The sequence below is a fragment of the Capricornis sumatraensis genome, chromosome 21 (assembly GCF_032405125.1).
Source record: "Capricornis sumatraensis isolate serow.1 chromosome 21, serow.2, whole genome shotgun sequence".
In the NCBI taxonomy this organism is placed as follows: domain Eukaryota; kingdom Metazoa; phylum Chordata; class Mammalia; order Artiodactyla; family Bovidae; genus Capricornis; species Capricornis sumatraensis.
Window position 1 is genome coordinate 62,603,689 of NC_091089.1, and position 17,968 is coordinate 62,621,656.

At 49.4% G+C, this 17,968-nt stretch overlaps 1 protein-coding gene across 1 annotated transcript in view; it reads left to right on the forward strand.

Moving 5' to 3' along the window:
* CDH20 (cadherin 20) overlaps positions 1-17,754 on the forward strand; it is a 51,833-nt gene extending 34,079 nt beyond the window's left edge. Inside the window, exons 7-11 of the mRNA XM_068993611.1 lie at positions 237-373; positions 2,629-2,750; positions 7,750-7,867; positions 12,434-12,685; positions 17,249-17,754. Of these exons, the coding sequence (XP_068849712.1) occupies positions 237-373; positions 2,629-2,750; positions 7,750-7,867; positions 12,434-12,685; positions 17,249-17,754 (1,135 nt within the window). The remainder of the gene's footprint in view (positions 1-236; positions 374-2,628; positions 2,751-7,749; positions 7,868-12,433; positions 12,686-17,248) is intronic.
* The last annotated feature ends 214 nt before the right edge of the window (positions 17,755-17,968 follow it).

The following is a 17,968-nucleotide window of genomic DNA, read 5'->3' on the forward strand; positions in this document are numbered from 1 at the left end:
AATGAGGAAATCGAAGCAGTAACAATTTGTTGTTGTCTTGCATTTGGGGATTTTTTTTAGGGGGCAGGCAGTGGTTTTGGACGTGATAAAACAGGGATGCAGTCTTCCAAGGGCCTATAATCCAGAACTAGTCCTGTTTCACATAGTATGCACTCAGTTCTCTCATGTAATATGCTCTAAGTATGAATGAATATGCTTATCCAATAAGACAACGCATTTAATCTCCATTTCTACAGATACTCCATTGACAGAAGCAGTGATCCTGGAAGATTCTTCTATGTGGACATTACGACAGGCGCCCTAATGACTGCAAGGCCTCTTGACCGGGAAGAGTTTTCTTGGCATAATATCACTGTCCTTGCTATGGAAATGAGTGAGTAAAACAATACCATGGCCTCCATTAGTGACAAAACATAAGCACTGTAGAAAGTGGAGGTTTCCAGAGCCTGTTGGAACAAAAATTGTATTCTTTATGGAAAAAAATGGAAACTCTGGTTTACGCAATTGAATGAATGTATCTAGCTCAAATACTTACTGAGGATCTCTGTATACCTAGTCCTGCTAGAGAGAAAACCAAGAGTATCACGCAGAAGCAGCACAAGAAGCAGCGTCTTTAAACTATGGAGCTGCTTCTGCATGAAGAACAGGGGCCACTCCTGAGACAGCTGAGAGGCTTCCAACCTTGAATAAGACTGGAATGCAACTAGTGCATTATTATTGGATGAAAGGAAGCATTTATAACATATCACCCTTATCAGGCACATACATATACATGTACATGCATGTAAGAATTTGAAACATCTTACAACAGACTATTAACATAAACCTGAAAATAAAATTGAAAATTAATAAACTAAATTAACAGAGTATAATCTCAACACAAATTATATGCTACTACGTTCCATTTTTTTCTTTCACAACACCCATGGGTTTGGGTGGACTCCGGGAGTTGGTGATGGACAGGGAGGCCTGGCATGCTGCGGTTCATGGGGTCGCAGAGTCAGACACGACTGAGAGACTGAACTGAAGTTATGAGAAATGTTAAGGGAAATGGTACATCCAAACGTATTGACACAAGTATGTACGGTCAGTCATGAGGGCAATTTGGTAAGAAATCTTTATTCAGAGTCCATACACCTTTTCTCAAGAATTCTACTTCTACTAATTATCTTAAGGAAACAGTCATAATATTGACAAAGATTTTATGAACCAAAATGTCCACTGCATTGTCATTTTAAAAGAGGGGAAACACCTAAATGTCTGATAACAGCGGCTTGACTAAGCAAACGATGGTACAGTCATACAGTGAAATGAGAACATCCTGTTTACATTAATACCAGTTAGTGTGCCAATTAATTAATTTCAAAGTACATTTCAATGACTTTCAGGAAAATCTTTCCCTAAAATATTAAAGTTCTAAATCAAACTTTTTTCTTAATTTCAGTGTGTATGTGTGTGTGTGAGAGAGAGGGAGAGTTTGGACACATGTAACATTATACACAATATATAATGGATATCTCTGGTGGTAGGACTACGGATCACATTTATTCTCATTTTTCTGAAATTTTCATCATTGCCTGTATAAAGAAGCACCAGCACAAGTTACAACGGAAAAATTTAAACACATCAGCACTCTTGCTAACCAAGCAATATAAATATTTAGGAGAAAAACAAGGTATAAATATTCTTGAGGGAAAAAATGAACCAAAAGAACAGGGCATTTTGAGATTTAATAAAATTATTTACTAAGCATACTTCCTATGTCTTATAATTTCTGTTTTGTCTTCCTGGGATGGTGGCCAAAACAGAAAAAGACAGGAGGGTCGGCAGTGGGGTTGTGAAATTACCTTGTGTGGCAGTGTCAAGCAGAAGACAGACCAAAAGGGTACTTTTCCCCATGAGTGACTGTGAGCAGCTTCAGTCTCAGCCAAAAATGTGGATTTGGTGTGTGTTTGATCCTGTAATATCTCCTAAGTCCAAAAGCAGAAAAAAATGTACGGTGTTGCCTGTAATCCCATGAATAATGTAAAATCTTCTGAAACAGTAATTCAAAGAACTGATTACAGGTTTTCCCCACTATCTGAAAGTATCGGGTTCCTATGAAACCTTTTGTAGGCCAAAGCGGTGTAAAGTGAAGATGCAGTTACATTAGGACACATCTTGCTAGCAGATGCACAAAATGAAAAGCACAGATGCTCACGTCGTTCAAGGATGTGGCAGCTCGATGCGGAGCTGCCGGGCGCTGTTTCCCAGGCAAAGAGCTTGTTGCTGACACTCTCACTGCTGCAGCCTGCCTTCAATTCCAGAACCTGAAGTCTAAGCCAAGTGAGAATCTCAAAAACTCTTTTTGAGATTCATTCGTGATGTCTGCTACCCCAGGAGTCCCACCCGGCCCCGCATCCTCCTGACGTCACACGCGAGGCCCAGCACACACCTTGTCCTGCCCACACTCATGCTCCAGCCACACTCTTAACAGGCACCCCCCGCAACCTGGCGTTAAGAGTTCCATGGTCTTTATCCACTCCTTCAAAAACCAGAGTGAGGAGACAATGCCTGCTCCAACAAAGAGCTGCTTTCCTGCCTCTCTGGACCCTCCTCACCCTTGGTGTTTGTCTGTGCCTCCTTTAGACAATCCGTCCCAGGTCGGAAGTGTTCCTGTCACAATCAAAGTCTTAGATGTCAACGACAATGCTCCGGAGTTCCCCAGATTCTATGAAGCTTTCGTCTGTGAGAACGCCAAGGCAGGGCAGGTAAGCAGCCTCAGCACCGTGGTTAGCCTTCCAACACGGGGAAACGGGTTACAGAGAACCAGACTGGCCATCAGAGGAATTTAGACTCCAGAAGCTGACAGTTTGTAAAAGAGTCCCCGGCTTCTGTTTATCATGTTGCAACCACTTATTTGCTAAGACAACTATTCAGAACCTCTGTTACATTTTATGATCGAAACAAGGCTGTGAAGCAAGGTAGTTACCCACCTTGTAACTGAACTGTACAGAACCAATTGTAGTAACACGTGCCTTGGATCCTGGAAAAGAGGGACCATGAAGATCAAGGGGGAAAAGAAAGGAGAGTCTTTTTCTCCGCTTAGCACTAATCCTTGAAAACATCCGCAGTAAGAAAGGTTCATTTTCTGTATCTTCCTCCCTCCCTTTCTTCTGACAGCAAGCATCCTCCTGAGGGGCCATATGCCCTATTTCTACACTCTCTCCTCCCTCAGCCGAAACACCCATTTTCTCAGTACCCTCATGTCACATCAAGTTTTGAGAGGAAAGGCATCTTAAGGAACAAATGTCTACTTATTCGAAAGAGCTTTAGCGCCATCATCTTCATATACATCTGCCTGTTTAAGTCTGCTTAAAACCTAAGTGAATGTCTGTTTGACTAAATCCCAGAGGTGCAGCTGAAAAGCATCTGAACTGTGCCTGGAACGGCCACGTGATTAACGCATGTGTCAGGCTGGTGCCCACACCATACCCAACCCGCCACACCTCAGATCACATGCCCTCTCGCTTCTGTCCTACTTTTGAAGACTCTGTCCTCTCTACCTTTGTCCCATCAGACTCCCTTGCTTCCTCCAAGCTTATTTTGCGACCCTGAGGACTCTGGTCCAGGGGCTGGGTGCAGATGGCAAGCACTCGTGGTTTGGTAACGCAGGCGTTTTGACTGTAAAGCAGCTTCTGCTTCCACTGCTCTCTCCCTCTCCTGCAACATCTCGCGCACAGACTCTGTCTATACAACCAGAAACTGAACTCCGCAAAGATTGCCTCAATGCATCTTTACCGTTCTTTCCTCCCAAAGGAAAAGTGACTCCCTTGTCCCAGGTGGGGGAGCGGGGAAATGTGTCCTGTAGTCATTCGCATCTAAGTTACCTCATCCACTCCTTCCTGAAACCCAGAGCCATGGTCTATAGCACGCCTACACTTTTTTCAACAAGTTGAAGATAAATCTACTTCCGTATCTATTGCATTTCTAGTCTAGAGAAACTTGAAATATTATGCAGCTAATAAAAGTTACAATTAACACTTTCCAGCATAAGGAATGACCCGTGTTATTATGTGTGTAAGGAGAGGAGGCACAGAGGCTACAGGTGCAGGCCTGAAGGCATATCAAGCTGTATCTGCATGTGAGCAGAAACCGGAAGGCCGGAGAGAACAGCAACAGCCACCACCCCAAGGCAGCTGAGAGTTGAGTGAGGAGACTTGGGCCTTCATTTTAATAATTTTTATATTGTAACATTACATATATATTGTAGAAATGCAACATAAAAACTTTTGTTTTATACAGGATTATTACCATGACAAACACACTTAATATTCAATATGACGAGAAGCCATTTTTATTCTGTAACACAGAGTAACAGGAACGCAGTACATGGAACCCCCTCAGGCCCCTAGAGAAGCCTCTCCCTCCTGCTGGGAATGAATGGCAGGATAGCAGCACGGCCCCGCTGCACCTGCCTCTGCGGCACACGAGCGCCTCCCCATGTCTGTGTCTCCGCGTCCATCTTCTACTGGGCTCTCATACAGCCCTTTGACGCACATGAACTTTCACGTCCAACTGAAGGTTCGGGTTGAGAGCCACAGGTCTATCGCAGTCTGTCATACGCGTCATCTTCAGCCCAAGAGATTTAAATCCAACCCTTTGGTTTTGGCTCTGGGACATGTTCTGAAGATTTTCAAAAGCACACAGCTCAGTAGGTACGTCTGGCTTATGAAGACTCAGGCCTCCTCGTGTGAGATTTGTCAGCCACGGTCGTCAGCTCTGCATCGGCCGAGCTGGGACGTGTGCTTTCCTCAGCGAAGCAAGCCCAGAGGGAAATCTGAGGACGTCTGAGGTGCAGGCTGAGGGTGGCATGAGGCCTGCCGAGCAGGCTCTGGAATGGCGAGTGAGGCCAGGGATGGACTCAGACCTGCCAGGAGAGGGGAGGCCCAGCAGAGGAGGCCCGGGAGAGGGGAGGCCCTGGGGAGCAGGCCTAGGAGAGAGGAGGCCTGGGAGAGGGGAGGCCCGGGAGAAGGGAGGCCTGGCAAAGGGGAGGCCCAACAGAGCAGGCCCAGGTGCTCTGAAGCCATGTCTTCACTCACGTTTCTGAGAGCCCTGTAACCAACCAGTCAGATGCCCCAGGTCTCCACCATACATATATACTCCACGGGTCAGATACTCTGAAACGACTATCTGCCAAGTCACACATACTCACATGTTTATAACATTCACAAAGAAACGTGTCTTCACGTGTCTGACCAGACGGAGGGTACAGGATCTGTCTGGGAGGGGATGGGGCACTGGGGTGACCCTTGAGTGGGAGCAGCAGGGACCCTGGGCTGGGCGGCTGGGCCACAGTCCTCTTCAGGGCTCTCCTGATCCCTCTCCAGTACTCAGTTCCATCCTCCCAACCTTTAGACTGAAGGACCCAGTGCCAGTTTGGGTTCAGCAGGAGGCATGAGCTGAGCTGGAGTTCTGGTCTAGGATGTTTAGTAATGAATCAGGAATGCCCTTGGGACCAACTCCTGTGCAAGGGAAGAGCTTCTGCACGGCTGGACAAGAGACGTCCAGCAGTGGTGCACACACCCAGCCGTGGATGACCCCACCGACGCCAAGAACTAGGGCTTTCCTGAGTTGAGATGGGATGGCCAGGCCTTTATACCATTCTATCAGTCGCTGGACACAGATTGTTCTGGAAGGATGTGGAGACTGTGGGGAGGTGGGTGTCACCAGCTGAGGCCATCCCCAGAGAGACTGACAGGTGAAGGCATCAAGCCCTCCCCCAAAGGGGGTCTGAGCAACACTGTGTTTACAGCGAGCCCCTTGCTGGAAGCTTCCCCTCGGGTTACTCACTCTTTGGGATGCTGTGATGGTAGCGGTACCCTCCTTCATTTACAGATGGAGAGAGACTCAGCAAGCCCACCTCAGCAACCTGCTGACCTCTAACGTTCCATCTTCTATGCTGTTAACAGCCAGCTTCTGACATCAGGAGTGGGCATCTGGAGCCAGGCCCGAGGGGTGGGCGGTCTGTGCTGCTGGCTGGTGGGAGAGCACACACACAGGGGGCCCACCCCTCAGCACCTTGTCTCTACAACCCCTGCCCCCCCCACCGCCCCGTCTGCCAGCCAGTGTCTCAGCTGTGTACTCCACATTGCTTTCCTACCCACTTTTCCATCCTGGTCATCAAACCTTCATAGAAACTCAGTGCTCTGAGAGCAGGTGGGAACGGCACAACTTTGGCCAGAGCGCTCAAGAAGCCACCTCCCCACCTCCTGCTCCCCTCGGCCCCACCTCCTGCTCCCCTCGGCCCCACCTCCTGCCCGCCTCGGCCCCACCTCCTGCTCGCCTCGGCCCCACCTCCTGCTCCCCTCCGCCCCACCTCCTGCCCGCCTCCGCCCCACCTCCTGCCCGCCTCCGCCCCACCTCCTGCCCGCCTCGGCCCCACCTCCTGCTCCCCTCGGCCCCACCTCCTGCCCGCCTCGGCCCCACCTCCTGCTCCCCTCCGCCCCACCTCCTGCCCGCCTCCGCCCCACCTCCTGCTCCCCTCGGCCCCACCTCCTGCCCGCCTCCGCCCCACCTCCTGCCCGCCTCCGCCCCACCTCCTGCCCGCCTCGGCCCCACCTCCTGCTCGCCTCCGCCCCACCTCCTGCCCGCCTCCTGCTCCCCTCCGCCCCACCTCCTGCCCGCCTCCGCCCCACCTCCTGCTCTCCTCCGCCCCACCTCCTGCTCGCCTCCGCCCCACCTCCTGCCCGCCTCGGCCCCACCTCCTGCTCGCCTCCGCCCCAAGCTCTGCTTCCGGTTCCTGTCTGTTCTGTAACCCTACCCCTGGGGGTCCTTGTGCTCTTCACTCTATCTAGCTCCCCTTCCTGCCAACAGTGACTGCTCTGCGACCCATTCTCTCACATCTGTTTTCCATTAATTAATGAAATGTCTGTTTACTGCCCACTAGGTATTGGTCATTTTTAAACAGAGGCCTCTCAAAGCTTCCCTTGTGGCTCAGATGGTAAAGAATCCACCTGCCAATGCAGGAGACGCAGGTTCGATCCCTGAGCTGGGAAGGGAATGGCTAGCCACTCCAGCATTCTTGCCTGGAGAATTCCATGGACAGAGGAGCTTGGCAAGTCATACAGTCCATGGGGTTGCAAAGAATCGGACACGACTGAGCGACTAACACTTTCACTCTCAAAGACAGCAATCTGACCGTGAACTATGAACCCGAAGGTGAGGTGAGAGGACAGAACACCAGGGAACAAGCAGGACCCTGTGGCGCCCCCGAGTCCTTCCACTCAGCCTTCAGCTTTGACTGCCTAAGAAGGGCCAGAGGAGGAGTGAGAACAGTGTTATTTCGACATCTAACGTCCAAAGCATTTAGCTGACATCGGCCCTGGGCCTGCTGACGCATGCGCGCATGCCCAGTAGCTCAGTCGTGTCTGACTCTGCAACTCCACGTACTGCAGCCCGCCAGGCTCCTCTGTCCATGGGATTTCCCAGGCAGGAATACTGGAGTGGGTTGCTGTTTCCTTCTCCAGGGGATCTTCTCAACCCAGGGATCAAACCTGCCTCTCCTGAGTCGTCCCTGTTGGCAGGAGGATTGTTTACCGCTGAGCTACCTGGGAAGCCCCAGCAATAAACCGCTTCAGTCTGGGCTGTGAGATGGCACAGGGCCTGCGAGGGGAGCTTCAGGATGTCCTCCTTAGGTAACGCAACCTGGGGGGTCATCTTCCCTGGAAGCTTTTGACTAACTCACCCGGTTTCACGTTCCCCCCTCAGCTGATCCAGACCGTGAGCGCCGTGGACCAAGACGACCCACGCAACGGCCAGCACTTCTACTACAGCCTGGCTCCTGAGGCTGCGAACAACCCCAATTTCACCGTAAGGGACAACCAAGGTAATCCGCTGGCTGCTGGTGCATCTCCACAGCGTGGGCTGGACACCGTGGGTTGCTATACCATGCACACAGTGTCGGAGGTCACTGGCTCCGTAATGTCAGTAGCCTGGAAGGCATGCTCATCTGTATGATCCTCTTAAAGTTTTGTTTCAGAACATCAAAGACAAAAAACGTCCTCTGTTTATTCTGAAATGTTTACTCAGTCAGTTCACACACATGTGCACGCTGGCTCTGGGCCAGACACGATGGAGGCTCACAGGCTAAGGGCCTCCTTCATCTCCACCGAGCAGCCTTGTTTGTGCGCTCTTTAACTATGAGAAGGATTTGAGCAAGGAGGCAGAAGCAGCCTAGACAGAGAAACCTGAGGGGACGCTTCTAAGCAAGGATCAAAGGGGGAAACAGAGAAAAGCTCCCAGAACAAAAGGGAGACGGAGGCTGAGTAACAGAGAACAAAGGGCAGATTCAGAAACACAGTGAGCAGCTCTGGCGCCAAAACCTCTTGAGTACTTTGGAGTGATTCAGAAACAACAGTCAGGTGGGGTTTCCTATGGCAGAAAGTGCTTCCCACTACAGCTCTGCCAGAATAGCATTCTACACCCCTCTGCTCCAAAAAGCATTCAGATCAGCTACGGAGTTGATAAGACCAAGCACACTCTTCACTGGGCACAGATGGGCAGAGGAGCGGCTTTTGTACTGTGGCCAGAGGATTTTCAGGGAAAGGTCAGAGCAAGTGAAAAAGTAACTTAAATCTGTCGAGTGAACCCCTTCTGTTGCTAGGTCTGCTACCAACTAGTCTGACCTTGGGGAGGAAGGGCATCACTTCTCTGGGCTGTGTGGCCTCATTTTTATTCCAATCTAAAGTGTTGTCAATTCTAACAATCTAAATGAAGGGTAACAAAGACCGTGATTTAGGCACACCTACTCTTGCCTGGAAAATCCCACGGGCGGAGGAGCCTGGTAGGCTGCAGTCCATGGGGTCGCAAAGAGTCAGACACGACTGAGCGACTTCACTTTCACTTTTCACTTTCATGCATTGGAGAAGGAAATGGCAACCCACTCCAGTGTTCTTGCCTGGGGAATCCCAGGGAAGGGGGAGACTGGGCTGCCGTCTATGGGGTCGCACAGAGTCGGACACGACTGAAGCAACTTAGCAGCAGCAGCAGCAGCAGTCTTGGCCTCAACTGTCAAAATATTAATTCCATCCCACACGATGTTTTGCTACTAAATCCTGAGGATATCAAACCTGTTTTATTCTAAATGGAAAGCACTTTTCCAAGTCATCCTTTTAAGCTTCTACATAAAAAAAATTATCAAAACATTGTGATAATTCTGAAAGGAATAGTAGTATAAATTACAACAACAGAAATACTATAATTAAATGTCCTGATATTTTCGCTGGGTCAAACTCTGAATTATTCATTTATCTACTTCTTTTGTGTTAGTTGCTCAGTTGTGTCCGACTCTTTGTGACCCCAGGAGCCCACCAGGCTCCTCTGTCATGGGATTTCCCAGGCAAGAATACTGGAGTGGGTTGCCAGCTCCTTCTCCAGAGGAATCTTCCTGACCCAGGGATCGAACCCATCTCCTACAATGCAGGCAGACTCTTTGCCATCTGAGCCACTAGGGAAACTTCCTTCCTTTGGAAACCCGTAAAAGGTCGTTTAGCCCCTTCAGGATAGGATTTATAGTAGAAACCCTGGGAGGGAAAACAGCACATGATGCTGTTTCTCCATTTTCCTAAGTGTCACGGTTCCTTCACTGGTGTAAGATCAGTACACAGACAATACACACCAGCTGCAAATGCTGCAGGTTTCTTAACGAGGACTCTGGACACCAACTCACGGAGTCAATACCATAAACAGACGGGCCACTGGAGCCTGGTGACTATGAACATGAACGCGTCCTCTCTTGGAAGGTTTTCCAAAGCGGAAACCTGCATCTGCAGCAGAGAGAATGACTCTTAACCTCCTCGTGACAATTCATCCCTCCAGTATCCTTTACTGAGGCTCATTACAAAACTGTCAAACATCTGACATGGAGGATCTCCTGTCAAGCCCTCCAACTCGCGGCCTGAAACACTATTTTCACGTATGAACACAACACTGCAATGTCTCAAGTAAAGCTTCTTACTTTTTTAAATCCCCACAGCACTGTGAAAAGGACCGAGTGCATACTTCATAGTTTTACCTACATTTTCCCATACTTTGCTTTATTTGATATTCACAATAATCCTATAAGGTCTTAAGGAAGTTACTAACACCTCTGATGGGCATGTCTCATTTGATAGATGAGGGAAGAAAGTAAACAGCCCAAGATCAAGAGTGAGTAAACATTAAGACTGGGACTGGAAGTTGGGACCTCCTGTTTTAGACACACACACACACACACCCACACACACAGTTTTGTGTTACTGTGGAAACAATAATATTTCCAAATGGGTTATTCAAGTTCCAATTATAATATTCAACAAAAAATCTGCTACTATATGCCAGCCCCTTTCTAGGACCAGTCTCAGGAATGTGATACTGATCTTTTTTTCTTTAATCTTAAATAATTCTGAGATCAAGAAATATATGATGCAAGCTCCTCTCCAGCTTTCTAAAACTCTGATGAGCTGTCCTTGATGAAAATGAAAAAGATTTCTGTTTGAGAAAAATATGATTTCTGGAAAAAAAATTAAAACTGTGAAGCAAAATTAATAGTTCTTAGCTATTAAATTTACAAAACAGAGATTAGGTAGACTGCGTGGCAGGTGAAAATACAAATATAATCTTCAGGCTGGCAACCAACTATATTTTTCCACTGAGAAGAAAAGGAAAGAAAGAAGGCCTGTAAAAAGCAGATAGAGATTTCAATTAGCTAAATAATTTTCAACATTGTTACAAAACTAACTGGTTACATAACTCAATGGAAGGGGTATGTGTTTGGAGTCAGAGACCAGAGTTCAAATCCCAGCTCTGTTAGTAAACCAGTGACCTGGACCCCATTACATGACCTCTCCAGGGCTTAACTCTCCCGTGTGACAGGGTGAGACCACCATTATTTCCCCAAGTGGTGCTAAAGAGAAAGCGAGCTGCTGCATGCGAAGTCTAAACACCGTGCATATAAGCACTCAAGAATCAACTACTCTCGTGAAAACACGGCGGGAGGAAGAGGTGGGAAATTAATAAGGAAGAACATGTTAGAATAGGCTGTCTAGGCTCTGGAAACAAAAGGCGCCAAAGTCTCAGAGGCTTAACTCAACTAAAGTTAACTTCTTGCTCACGCAAGCCGACCACGGGTCTGGCGATGCAGGACAGGTGTCCGTGTGCAGGTGGCCCAGGCTGCCGGGCTCTCCATCTGGCGCGCTCGCACACACTACACCGAGGCAAGAGCGCCAGAATCACACCGGCTGCTACACGCTGCTGCCCGGAAGTGACGCGGATCCCCTTTGCTCATTTACATCATCAAAAGCAAACCGTATACAAATATCCAAAGTCAAGAGTGTGGAAAAGTATAATCCTTTATTATGTAAGAAATACTGATACTGATATTAGTAACGTTTCCTTTGATTAGGCTCTCAGAATTTTTTATGACGTTCTAGACTCCTCCCTGTAAAACATGAAATGCATCCAGAGAACCTTCCATATTGCTAATGCTGGCTTTGAGAGTCACTGCTTATATGTCCTTCCAGATCTCAAACTTTTCCTCTGCTGAAAAAGACACCAGCTTTGCAAAAACCCCCTCAAGAAAACTTGAGAACAGATTGAAAAATAAAAGATCCCAAAACATTACATTAAGCAAATGTAAATATACACACACACCAGCTTTGTAAAAACATACCAAACAAGCTGGCTAATCCTCTTTAAAACTAGGGGGGAAACCAGTAGTGAATTTTCACCAAATTCCTATGAACTGCTTAAATTCAGACCACCAAGTAGTGGGAAATAACAGGGTGTGTCATATGATTAGGGGATTTCAAATAAGCTTCTGCTAAATGAGCAAGTTCATCAGAAAGCCCAGGAACTGGTGACTGCATTTCAAAGGCATAAAAGAAAATAGCCAAAGACAGGAATCCAGCCACAGTGGCAAAAAGCAGCAGTCTGCCAGAGCCACACGGGCTCCTCCGCATTCTCTTCCTGGAGGCACAAAAGCAGCAGTGGGGCCTTGGAAAGCTGCTGAGTGAGAACAAACAGGGGCCACAAGCCACCAGTGATTGTTCACTTCCGCCAAGCGTTCCCAGGGACAATTCAGTTAGATCTGAAGCCTGACAGTTCGCCCTGGGCACTTTATGTCACAAAGGCGAAAACAGGCTCTCAAAAAGGGTTTCTCTCCTGGGCCTCAGGGTTTTGCCTAGAAGCAAGCAAAAATCTTTTTTTCTGAACCCAACTGCTGATCCTGACAAATCTGAGCGGCAGCAGCCAACCCCCTCCAGGGAATGCTGTCCCTTCTCCCGCCTTCCCCACCGAGTTCCTGCCCCTTGCTTTCCCCGATCCCCGAAATTAACTCTCTCCGTGCTTCTTCCTTTCCACTCCCTTCCCTTTTTCCCTCTTCCCTTTCCAATCCTGGAATCCCTGTCCGCTCCAGACAACACCGCCCGCATTCTGACCAGGAGGTCCGGCTTCCGGCAGCAGGAACAGAGTGTCTTCTACCTGCCCATCCTGATCTCGGACGGCGGGCCGCCGGCGCTCAGCAGCACGGGCACGCTGACCATCCAGGTGTGCGGCTGTGACGACGAGGGCCACGTGCTGTCCTGCAGCCCCGAGGCCTACATGCTCCCGGTGAGCCTCAGCCGCGGCGCGCTCATTGCCATCCTGGCCTGCGTCTTCGTCCTGCTGGGTGAGTGAGCGGCTCCTCCCCATGCTGGGGGGGCCTCCTAGGTGAGTGACCGGCTCCTCCCCACACTGGGGGGCCCTGCACATGCTGCCCTAGACAGCATCCTGTCGGCGTCCTAACTCAGCCGGCCAGGACTGGTTTTCCACACCGGGCTGACTGCAAGGGTGGCGGAGCAATGCTGGGAAAAAGGAAAGAGAGGGAAGACTGTCCCTTCCTTCAAGGCCAGATCAAAGCACACGTTTATCAAGCATTTATTAGAGCCAGGCTGGGATTAATAGATCCTGGGATTAGTAAGAGAGAAATGTCCCAGCCTTCACAGAGCTTACTTTGAAACAAAGCAAGTCATTCTGACATCACAGAACCTACATGGTAATTTTGGACAGGATGTGATGATCCCCTTTCCTAACGCCCCCCTCTCAGATATGGAACAGCTATTACAAATCACAAACAGGCAGCGACAGGCCCAAGCAAAACCTCAGGAGCAGAGCCAGGACTGAAAGGCAGGCAGGCCCCACTCTGCACATCCCTGCATCTGAGCAGTGCGGCCCTGCTCCCGAATGTTCACCCCCAGCTCCCGGAGGTGGTAAGTGTTACAGAGAAGGAAGGAGGGACATGGAGTCCCGAGAGCAGAGGAGACAGAGCTGGGCGTCATTTAAGTGGGCAGTCAGGGAAGACCTCACTGGTAAGAGCATCTCTGAGCAGAGAGCTGAAAGAAGTTTCAGACTGAGCCACATGGGGAGCTGGGAGGGTAGGCTGTGTGGGGCCTAAGCACACGGCCCAGGGCCGTGGGCCTCCTGCCAGGGCCGGGGGCCTCCGCTGGTGAAGCAGAGAGGCGTGAGGACAGGCCAGTGGGAGGGCGCTGCTGGGACAGGGGGTCTTGCTCGTCTAGAGCCACACTGCCTGCCAGGCAGCCACCCAGCCCCCCTGGTACCTAAGGCCATTCGTGCCGTCATTCTCAACATCCACACTCAAAAGCAAACAGTGAAACACCTAAACCAATCCCTGAAACCAAGAAAATGTCTGTGCACAGCTCCCACCTCTGCTGACTGAGGTGATTCAGAGCATAGATAGTTTGCTTAGAGAAAAGCGGACTTCGTAAACAGTATTATTACTCAACATGGAAGAAACCCTAGAATTCTACAAGGGGAAAGAGTAAAGCAGTGGGGACAATCAGAATTTAAGCCCTGATCTGAAGTTTACCTCCACACCAAGAGACTGAGTCACACCAAAGAAAGGCCCGACTGCAGAATGTCAGTGCTTGACTGCAATTCTAGTAGGCCTGCTGAATATGCTTCTCAAAAACCATTTTCAAGTACACCACGTGGATCACTATTGTTGTCTCAGCTCAGTGCTAAGGGAAGGGAGATAACAGTATAAAGAAGTTGCCTTTCTAAGTCCTTGAATCCCTGGATCAGAGAGGACTTAGGTTTCTGGTCCCTTTCTACACTGACAAATAAAACCCTCCTGCAGTTCCCTGAGTGTCCAGAAGGTGGCACTGGGGGTCCTTGAGTGCATAACAGGATACCCTGCAAGAGGCCTTTGAAGAAACTTGCTCCTAGGAGAAATTTCCAGTCTGGCTGCCCTTACTTCTGTCTTTAGGAAATGTCTACATGATAGATTCACTCTATCCCACAAATAGTAGAAGGAACCACCATTACAGAGAGACTGACTGAGAGACTGGCACAGAGGCGCCTAGGCCAGAAGTGGTGTGCACGGGGCAATTTATCCTGTGGCTCCCAAACCCATTATGTCTTGTCTTTTGAATTGTATGTGATGAACAGACAGTTTTCAGTACCTCAACTTAGCAAAGTTGTCCTAAAATCCTTACACTCTTAGGTGCTTTTTTCTAAAAGTGCACATTTCACATTAAATATAATTCAGAAAACTGAGTAAGATTGAATTGCAGTTGATTTGTCAAAAAAATATTTTGTGGACAAGTATATAAGCATATTAATTTTAACTATGTATTTTTTTCACATCTCAAATGTGTATCTAGCTCCCAGAAAATCTCATAGGCCCTATCTCATAGGCATTGAGCCTACAGATCCTAAATAATAAGCATCCCTAGAACCAATTTTCTTCTGTCAGGGAAGCCTTTCAGTGGAATAGGGTCATTTTCCCCAAAATTTGATTTTTTAAGGGGGTTATATAATACTTATTACTTAAATCAGTGACAGTGTTAGTCACTCAGTCCTGTCCGACTTTCTGTGACCTCATGGTGTGTAGCCTGCCAAGCTTCTCTGTCCAAGGGATTCTCCAGGCAAGAATTCTGGAGTGGGCTGCCATTCCCGACTCCAGGGGATTTTCCTGACCCAGGGATCAAACCCGGGTCTCCTGCATTACAGGTGCATTCTTTACCTTCTGAGCCATTTAAACCAGATTACCTAAAAAATAAGCCATGCAGCAATCTTTATTTTTTTAAGAGCTCTATAAAGTCCCTAATTCTCTACTGGAAATTTCTACTGGCAAAAATTCTGGCAATACCAGAATTCTTCCCAGTAGAAACTTAAGAGATTTTTCTAATTTGCTTCCCAGCATTTTCTGAAATCCCACACCCATCACTCCAGCGTCACTGGTGGGGAGGTCTTCCCAGTGTGCCAGGAAGAAGGAACTGGTCCTGCTTCTGTGATCTCTGTGAAGCTCTTATAGCTCTATGATAGTCCTTATCACTGCCTGATTGATATCAATCATTAACATCTATCATCTCCTTAGATCGCCAGCCTATAAAAAAAGAAATCATGTCATATTCAACTTTGTTTCCCCTTTGCTTCAGATAACTCCTCCAAATACTGCAGTTTAGTAACTGTTCCCTGAATCCCACAAACACAGCAAGTTCACCTACAGTCCCATTTTGCAAACCTGCATCCATCCATCCAAATCACACCCCAACCACCACAGCCCACTTCAAGCCACCACTTCCTTTAAGTCCGATTAGCCCACTTCTCCAAAATCCCACGGTTCTGTAGGCTGGGTTACAACACAGAGACAACACACAAGAGTTTATATCTGTTTCCTGTGCGTGCATGGTGTCACCCAAGCTATACAGGGAAACACCATGTATTAACGTTATTAACTGCAACTCACATTCCACATTCAGGTTTTAAAAACCGCTACTATGATTTCTTTAGGTTAGCCCATAATCTTAACGGGCATATGACTGTACTCCATTTCCCTTCCTTGGATAAACCCGGGTCTTACTGTGCAGGGTTGTCAAGCTGTCACGTTCACCAGCTGTAACAAAGCACACCAGAAAAAAATTTAAAAAATCAATAGCGGTTCTACAGCCAAAACCTCAAGACACTTCCTGGAAAACATTTTCAGTCACAGAGATAAACAGTTCAATGCGCTTATCTCTATCTCTCCTTTAAACCCCACTGAACACATACCCTGGAGGAAAAAAAGAAACATTTGTTGGGATAAAATTTTATCCAAACCTGCAAGGGCACATCTAACAGTGTGGCGCTTCTTTGATAACATATGAATTATATAAAATGCCACTGCTCACTCCCTCTCTTCCGTGAACACCCTTGGATCCAGAAAGCCACGACCATCTCTCTAAAGGAGGCTTTCTTGAGGGATCTGAGTTAACTGGACAATGGCAGTCATTCATGCGCTCTTATTTTTTGGAGAAAACATGAAAAGACAAAGACTCTGGCTCATATTTAGCACATGTGTCTATATGCATTTGCATCACTACAGGATCGCAGCTGGCCCCTGGACAACGGTGGGGTGGGGTGAGGGGTGCAGCCCTGCCTGTGTACAGCTTAACAGCTGGCCCACAATATCCACCTTTCAGCATCTGCGGCAACCAAGCCCAAGTCCTGTACCATGTACTCACCATAAAAAAAAAAAAAATCCACAATGAAGTGGACTCCAGTAGTTCAAATCCATGTTGCTCAAGGGTCAACAGTATATTTAGAGTAGAATCCTATAGAGACACCAATATTTAAAAAAAGGCAGGATTTCACCTACAGAGTAAGGTTTTCACATTGCAATAAGAGCAATACGCATGCATCCTTACCTAGTCAGAAGACATCACCCAATCCTTAAGCATATCCTCCATGGCGGGCCACTGGGCTTTGTGCCTGGTTAATGAGACGTTACACTTGGGTGGTTGGGTGTAGACACCCACACGCATTTCACTGCGATAAAGTAAGGCAGAGACCAGGGGCTGCCGGTGGTAAAGAACCCACCTGCCAACGCAGGAGATGCAGGTTCAATCCCTGGGTGGAGAAGATCCCCTGGAGAAGGGAAGGGCACCCCACTCCAGCATCCTTGGCCTGGAGAATCCCGTGGACAAAGGGGCCTGAGGGGCTTCAGTCCACGGGGTAGCAGGGGTTGCACATGACTGAGACTACTAGAACCAGGAATTACACATCAGGTAAGGCGCAGCAAGCGCTCCGCTTACGCGGCAGGCAGAGTGAGACCGGGGTGCCCGTGAGGTGACGCCCAAACCCCGCCTGGCCCCCGACTCCCGCCCCGAGCCTCCCCCCTACACCTGCCCGCCCTCCCCGCTCCCAGGGCCCGCGCGGCCCCCGCGCCCACCCGGCCCCTCTGTGCCCGCAGTGCTGGTGCTGCTCATGCTGTCCCTGCGGAGGCACCGGAAGCAGCCCTACATCCTCGACGACGAGGAGAACATTCACGAGAACATCGTGCGCTACGACGACGAGGGCGGCGGCGAGGAGGACACCGAGGCCTTCGACATCGCGGCCATGTGGAACCCCCGCGAGGCGCAGGCGGCCGGCGCACCCAAGACGCGGCAGGACATGCTGCCCGAGATCGAGAGCCTCTCGCGCCACGTGCCCCAGACGTGCGCCGTCGGCAGCACCGTGCACAGCTACGTGCTGGCCAAGCTCTACGAGGCCGACATGGACCTGTGGGCCCCGCCCTTCGACTCCCTGCAGACCTACATGTTCGAGGGCGACGGCTCGCTCGCCGGCTCGCTCAGCTCCCTGCAGTCGGCCACGTCGGACTCGGAGCAGAGCTTCGACTTCCTCACGGACTGGGGGCCCCGCTTCCGGAAGCTGGCGGAGCTCTACGGGGCGTCGGAGGGGCCCGCGCCCCTGTGGTGACGGAGGCCGGGAGGCGGGCGCGCGGCCAAGACTGGCCGTTCTGGGCGGGCTTCGCGGAAGAGGCGCCCGGTCCACGGGCGCGAGGGCGGGCGAGCGGGCGAGCGCGGCCGGGGGCGCGCGGAGCTCTCCCTGGATCAGCTTTACTCGGTGAGATTAAGCTACATCCTCAAAAGGAAACACAGGCAGAGGGGGGCAGAACCGCCAACGACCTTTA